The sequence below is a fragment of the Lampetra fluviatilis genome, chromosome 72 (genome assembly GCF_964198595.1).
Source record: "Lampetra fluviatilis chromosome 72, kcLamFluv1.1, whole genome shotgun sequence".
NCBI lineage: Eukaryota > Metazoa > Chordata > Hyperoartia > Petromyzontiformes > Petromyzontidae > Lampetra > Lampetra fluviatilis.
Genome location: NC_136346.1, coordinates 4,511,492 through 4,518,762, shown reverse-complemented (window position 1 = coordinate 4,518,762; position 7,271 = coordinate 4,511,492). Strand labels below are relative to the sequence as shown.

At 59.8% G+C, this 7,271-nt stretch overlaps 1 protein-coding gene across 1 annotated transcript in view; it reads left to right on the top strand.

Moving 5' to 3' along the window:
- The first annotated feature begins 473 nt into the window (after positions 1-473).
- The window catches only part of LOC144953179 (uncharacterized), a 44,573-nt gene continuing 37,775 nt past the window's right edge, over positions 474-7,271 (top strand). Inside the window, exons 1-3 of the mRNA XM_078883738.1 lie at positions 474-482; positions 2,548-2,735; positions 4,571-4,762. Of these exons, the coding sequence (XP_078739864.1) occupies positions 2,549-2,735; positions 4,571-4,762 (379 nt within the window). The 5' untranslated portion in view covers positions 474-482; position 2,548. The remainder of the gene's footprint in view (positions 483-2,547; positions 2,736-4,570; positions 4,763-7,271) is intronic.

Here is a 7,271-nt window from a genome sequence, read left to right as displayed (position 1 = left end):
CCACCATCGATTCTTCACCAGCGCGTGACGCGCCCACCGATTTCATTATTCAACACGTGCGGAATCGAGGAATCGAACTCGCTCGACTTTGTGTCGCGGAATCGACAGGCAAAGTAATCGATTCCCTGGTAAATCGGCGCCATTCATAGTCGGGGCCCCCTCTGCTCTTACTGCTCCTGCTGCTGCTACAGCTGCTACAGCTCCTGCTACAGCTGCTGCTGCTACAGGTACTGCTACAGCTGCTGCTGCTGCTGCTACAGCTGCTGCTGCTGCTGCTGCTACAGGTACTGCTACAGCTGCTGCTGCTACAGCTGCTGCTGCTGCTGCTACAGGTACTGCTACAGCTGCTGCTGCTGCTGCTACAGCTGCTGCTGCTGCTACAGCTGCTGCTGCTGCTGCTGCTACAGGTACTGCTACAGCTGCTGCTGCTGCTGCTACAGCTCCTGCTGCTGCTGCTACAGCTGCTGCTGCTGCTGCTACAGGTACTGCTGCTGCTGTTGCTGCTGCTGCTGCTGCTGCTTCTGTTGTTACAGCTCCTGAAGGCGGCACTCGGGTGGAGGTACGGGATGGGGGTGTGGGGGGTGGTGGAGGTGGTGGTGGAGGTGGTGGTGGTGGGTGGAGGTGGTGGTTGTGGTGGTGGTGGTGGGTGGAGGTGGTGGTTGTGGTGGTGGTGGTGGTGGGGGGGAGGTGGTGGTGGTGGTGGTGGAGGTGGTGGTGGTGGTGGAGGTGGTGGTGGTGGGTGGAGGTGGTGGTGGGGGAGGGGGGGGGGGTGGTGGGTGTGGTGGTGGTGGAGGTGGGGGGGGGGGTGGTGGTGGAGGTGGGGGGGGGGGTGGTGGTGGGGCGGGTGGTGGTGGTGGTGGGTGGAGGTGGTGGTGGGGGAGGTGGTGGTGGTGGTGGGGGTGGTGGTGGTGGGTGGAGGTGGTGGTGGGGGAGGGGGGGGGTGGTGGGGGTGGTGGTGGTGGTGGTGGTGGAGGTGGGGGGGGGGGTGGTGGAGGTGGGGGGGGGGGGGTGGTGGTGGGGCGGGTGGTGGGGGGTGGTGGTGGTGGGTGGAGGTGGTGGTGGGGGAGGTGGTGGTGGTGGTGGGGGTGGTGGTGGTGGTGGTGGGGGTGGTGGTGGTGGTGGTGGTGGGGGGGGTGGAGGTGGTGGGGGGTGGTGGTGGTGGTGGGGGTGGTGGTGGGGGGGGGGGTGGTGGGGGTGGTGGTGGGGGGGGGGTGGAGGTGGTGGTGGGGGAGGTGGTGGTGGGGGGGGTGGAGGTGGTGGGGGGGGGGTGGAGGTGGTGGTGGTGGTGGTGGTGGTGGTGGAGGTGGTGGGGGTGGTGGTGGAGGTGGTGGTGGTGGGTGGAGGTGGTGGTGGTGGGGGTGGTGGTGGGGGGGAGGTGGTGGTGGTGGTGGGGGGAGGTGGTGGTGGTGGTGGGGGGGGGGTGGTGGGGGTGGTGGTGGTGGGGGGGGTGGTGGTGGTGGTGGGGGGGAGGTGGTGGTGGTGGTGGGGGGGGGGAGGTGGTGGTGGTGGTGGGGGGGGGGTGGTGGTGGTGGTGGTGGTGGGGGGAGGTGGTGGTGGTGGTGGGGGTGGTTGGGGGGTGGTGGTGGTGGGGGGGGTGGTGGTGGTGGGGGGGGTGGTGGTGGTGGGGGGGGTGGTGGTGGGGGGGTGGTGGGGGGGGTGGTGGTGGGGGGGGTGGTGGTGGGGGTGGCGGGGGGGGTGGTGGTGGGGGTGGCGGGTGGGGTGGTGGGGAGGTGGTGGGGGTGGTGGTGGAGGTGGTGGTGGGGGTGGGGGTGGTGGTGGCGGTGGAGGTGGTGGTGGAGGTGGTGGTGGGGGTGGGGGTGGTGGTGGGGGTGGGGGTGGGGGTGGGGGTGGTGGTGGTGGTGGTGGTGGGGGTTCTGGTGGGGGTGGTTGTGGTGGTGGTGGTAATGGTGGTGGTGGGGTAGGGGTGGAGGTGGTGGGGGGGGGGGTGGTGGTGGTGGGGGGGGGGTGGTGGTGGTGGTGGGGGTGGTGGTCGGGGGGTGGTGGTGGTGGGGGGTGGTGGTGGAGGTGGTGGTGGTGGTGGTGGGGGGGGGGGAGGTGGTGGTGGGGGGGGGGGGTGGTGGTGGTGGGGTGGTGGGGGTGGTGGTGATGATGGTGATGATGGTGATGATAGTGGATGGTGGTGATGGTGGTGATGGTGAATGGTGGTGATGGTGGATGGTGGTGATGGTGGTGAATGGTGGTGGATGGTGGTGAATGGTGGTGAATGGTGGTGGATGGTGGTGATGGTGGTGAATGGTGTTGGATGGTGGTGATGATGGTGATGGTGGTGATGATGGTGGTGATGATGGTGGTGATGATGGTGATGATGATGGTGATGGTGGTGATGATGGTGATGATGATGGTGATGATGGTGATGATGGTGAAATTCACGTGGAGTTTCCGGCATCATTGACACCCCGTGTTTCACTCCCGCCCCCCCCTCCTCCCCCCCCCCCCTTCTCCTCCATCACCTCCCCCCCCACCACCACCCCCACCTCCACCACCACCAACACCACCACCACCCCCCCCTCGCCCCTCCCCCAACAGGATGAACGCGGCTCCACCTCGACCCTCTCCGTCGTGGTCGACGCGTGAAGAGCAGGAGGAGGAGGAGGGGACTCCATCATCATCATCATCTCCGTCGCCCGTCCAGCGTGGAGCTGTAGGGGGCCGCTGGGACCGTGAGATGTCTCACAGAGGAGACTCACGGAGCGCAGAGGGAGACACAGAGAGGGGTGAGACCACCCACAGACTCAGCACTGTCACCCATAGACTCAGCACTGCCCCATAGACTCAGCACTGTCATAGACTCAACACTGTCACCCATAGACTCAACACTGTCATAGACTCAGCACTGCCCATAGACTCAACACTGCCATAGACTCAACACTGCCACCCATAGACTCAACACTGTCATAGACTCAACACTGGCCATAGACTCAACACTGTCATAGACTCAACACTGTCATAGACTCAACACTGCCACCCATAGACTCAACACTGTCATAGACTCAACACTGGCCATAGACTCAACACTGCCATAGACTCAACACTGCCACCCATAGACTCAACACTGTCATAGACTCAACACTGCCATAGACTCAACACTGCCACCCATAGACTCAACACTGTCATAGACTCAACACTGGCCATATACTCAACACTGCCATAGACTCAACACTGCCATAGACTCAACACTGCCACCCATAGACTCAGCACTGTCACCAATAGACTCAACACTGCCACCCATAGACTCAACACTGTCATAGACTCAACACTGTCATAGACTCAACACTGCCATAGACTCAACACTGCCATAGACTCAACACTGCCATAGACTCAACACTGCCATAGACTCAACACTGCACCATAGACTCAACACTGCCATAGACTCAACACTGCCATAGACTCAACACTGCCATAGACTCAACACTGCCATAGACTCAACACTGCACCATAGACTCAGCACTGCCATAGACTCAACACTGCACCATAGACTCAACACTGCCATAGACTCAACACTGCACCATAGACTCAACACTGCCATAGACTCAACACTGCCATAGACTCAACACTGCCATAGACTCAACACTGCACCATAGACTCAACACTGCCATAGACTCAACACTGCCATAGACTCAACACTGCCATAGACTCAACACTGCCATAGACTCAACACTGCACCATAGACTCAGCACTGCCATAGACTCAACACTGCACCATAGACTCAACACTGCCATAGACTCAACACTGCACCATAGACTCAACACTGTCATAGACTCAGCACTGTCATAGACTCAACACTGCACCATAGACTCAACACTGTCATAGACTCAACACTGTCATAGACTCAACACTGTCATAGACTCAGCACTGCCAAACGTCGCCGGAAAGCTTCTTTGAAAAGGCGAAAAACCCAATGATGACCCCTCCCCCACCCTGCCCCCCCCCGCCCCTCCCCCGCCCTCCCCCCCCGCCCCCCCGCCCCCCCCCCGCCCTCCCCCTCCCCACGTGATAAAATTGCCGCTCCCCCTGGTGCCAACAAGCTTCGTGTTGACCGCTGCCCCTACGACAGGCGAGCCGCGTAGGCCATCGGATCTCTCCACCCCGCGGGTTTTAATTCAAGACTCTCATTCTGGGTCCCTCCCTCCAGAGGTCGCAACCGGGTACCCGATACCCGTACCCGTACCCGGCCGGGTACGGGTATCGGGCAGTTGTTTGCGACCCTGGTGCGGGTACGGGTACGGGTAGGCCGTGAGTCACTGGTGAGTCACCGTTTCTCACTCATTTCCCAACGTCTTGTCTCTTCTCACAATTCAAGTTCCTAGAATCAACCCACCCGCGCCTGCAACATGGCTTCATCCCAGAGGTCGCAATCGGGTACCCGATACCCGTACCCTACCCGTACCCGGCCGGGTACGGGTAGGGTACGGGTACGGCCGGGTACGGGTACGGGTACGGGTACCCGTTTGCGACCCTGGTGCGGCCGGGTACGGGTAAGGAATCAAAACCCGTTTGCGACATCTGCCTCTCTCTCTCTCTCCGCTGCGCTGAATTCCGCTTGACCCAGGCGACATGATGGAGGAGATGGAGGAGATGGAGGAGGAGGAGGAGGAGGCTTTCTCTCTGCCCGTGGAGCCGTTCATCATCAAGCGGGAAGAGCTGGAGGATGAGGAGGAGATGCAGCAGCAGGAGGAGGAGGAGGTGGAGGAGGAGGAGAGGTGGCCCCGGGTGAAGGTGGAGATGGATGACTCTGATGATGGTGAGCGAGCGAGGGCTCTGTGAGTGTCTGTCTCTCCGTGTCTCTCTCCGTGTCTCTCCGTGTCTCTCTGTCTGTGTCTCTCTCTGTATCTGTCTGTCTGTGTGTCTGTCTGTGTCTCAGTCTGTGTCTCTCTCTGTATCTCTGTCTGTGTCTCTGTCTCTCTCTGTCATTGTTTGCGCTCTCCTCGCGCTAACCACTGCGACATCGCTCTGCACACCTTCACGGATGCGTACACAACACACACATGGTTACGGCAGTAGCATGGTCTCTCTCTCTCCCCATCTCTATTTTTTTTTTGCATTGTGTGCGGTACTTCCAGCACCACAGCACGTGGATTTGCAACGATATGTAACGTTTGTTTTCTTTAGTTTGCTGGTGACTGTATTTCATATTGAAATCGCCTCCGGTGCTTTTGCTGCTGGCGGCAATAAAAGTTGTTGAAAAGTAAAAAAAAAGTCTCTCCCCATCTCTCTCTCTCCCCATCGCTCTCTCTCCCCATCTCTCTCTCTCCCCATCTCTCTCTCTCCCCATCTCTCTCTGTCCCCATCTCTCTCTCCCCATCTCTCTCTCCCCATCGCTCTCTCTCCCCATCGCTCTCTCTCCCCATCGCTCTCTCTCCCCATCTCTCTCTCTCCCCATCGCTCTCTCTCCCCATCTCTCTCTCTCCCCATCTCTCTCTCTCCCCATCTCTCTCTCTCCCCATCGCTCTCTCTCCCCATCTCTCTCTCTCCCCATCGCTCTCTCTCCCCATCTCTCTCTCTCCCCATCTCTCTCTCTCCCCATCTCTCTCTCTCCCATCTCTCTCCCCATCGCTCTCTCTCCCCATCGCTCTCTCTCCCCATCTCTCTCTCCCCATCTCTCTCTCTCCCATCGCTCTCTCTCCCCATCTCTCTCTCCCCATCTCTCTCTCTCCCCATCGCTCTCTCTCCCCATCTCTCTCTCTCCCCATCTCTCTCTCTCCCCATCTCTCTCTCTCCCCATCTCTCTCTCTCCCCATCTCTCTCCCATCGCTCTCTCTCCCCATCTCTCTCTCTCCCCATCTCTCTCTCCCATCTCTCTCTCTCCCCATCTCTCTCTCTCCCATCTCTCTCTCCCCACTCTCTCCCCATCGCTGTCTCTCCCCATCGCTCTCTCTCCCCATCTCTCTCTCTCCCCATCTCTCTCTCTCCCCATCTCTCTCTCTCCCCATCTCTCTCTCCCATCGCTCTCTCTCCCCATCTCTCTCTCCCCATCTCTCTCTCTCCCCATCTCTCTCTCTCCCCATCTCTCTCTCTCCCCCATCTCTCTCCCCATCGCTCTCTCTCCCCATCTCTCTCTCTCCCCATCGCTCTCTCTCCCCATCTCTCTCTCTCCCCATCTCTCTCTCTCCCCATCGCTCTCTCTCCCCATCGCTCTCTCTCCCCATCTCTCTCTCTCCCCATCTCTCTCTCTCCCCATCTCTCTCTCTCTCCCCATCTCTCTCTCCCATCTCTCTCTCTCCCCATCTCTCTCTCTCCCCATCTCTCTCTCCCCATCTCTCTCTCTCCCCATCGCTCTCTCTCCCCATCTCTCTCTCCCCCATCTCTCTCTCTCCCCATCGCTCTCTCTCCCCATCTCTCTCTCTCCCCATCTCTCTCTCTCCCCATCTCTCTCTCTCCCCATCTCTCTCCCCCATCTCTCTCCCATCTCTCTCCCCATCGCTCTCTCCCATCTCTCTCTCCCCATCTCTCTCTCTCCCCCATCTCTCTCCCCATCGCTCTCTCTCCCCCATCGCTCTCTCCCCATCTCTCTCTCCCCATCTCTCTCTCTCCCCATCTCTCTCTCTCCCCATCTCTCTCTCCCCATCTCTCTCCCCATCGCTGTCTCTCCCCATCGCTCTCTCTCCCCATCTCTCTCTCTCCCCATCTCTCTCTCTCCCCATCTCTCTCTCCCCATCGCTCTCTCTCCCCATCTCTCTCTCTCCCCATCTCTCTCTCTCCCCATCTCTCTCTCTCCCCATCTCTCTCTCCCCATCGCTCTCTCTCCCATCGCTCTCTCTCCCCATCGCTCTCTCTCCCCATCTCTCTCTCCCCATCTCTCTCTCTCCCCATCGCTCTCTCTCCCCATCTCTCTCTCCCCATCTCTCTCTCTCCCCATCGCTCTCTCTCCCCATCTCTCTCTCCCCATCTCTCTCTCCCCATCTCTCTCTCCCCATCGCTCTCTCCCATCTCTCCCCATCTCTCTCTCTCCCCATCTCTCTCCCTCCCCATCTCTCTCTCTCCCCATCTCTCTCTCTCCCCATCTCTCTCTCTCCCCATCTCTCTCTCCCCATCTCTCTCTCCCCATCTCTCTCTCTCCCCATCTCTCTCTCTCCCCATCTCTCTCTCTCCCCATCTCTCTCTCCCCATCTCTCTCTCCCCATTCTCTCTCCCCATCTCTCTCTCTCCCCATCTCTCTCTCCCATCTCTCTCTCTCCCCATCTCTCTCTCCCCATCTCTCTCTCTCCCCATCTCTCTCTCTCCCCATCTCTCTCTTCCCCATCTCTCTCTCC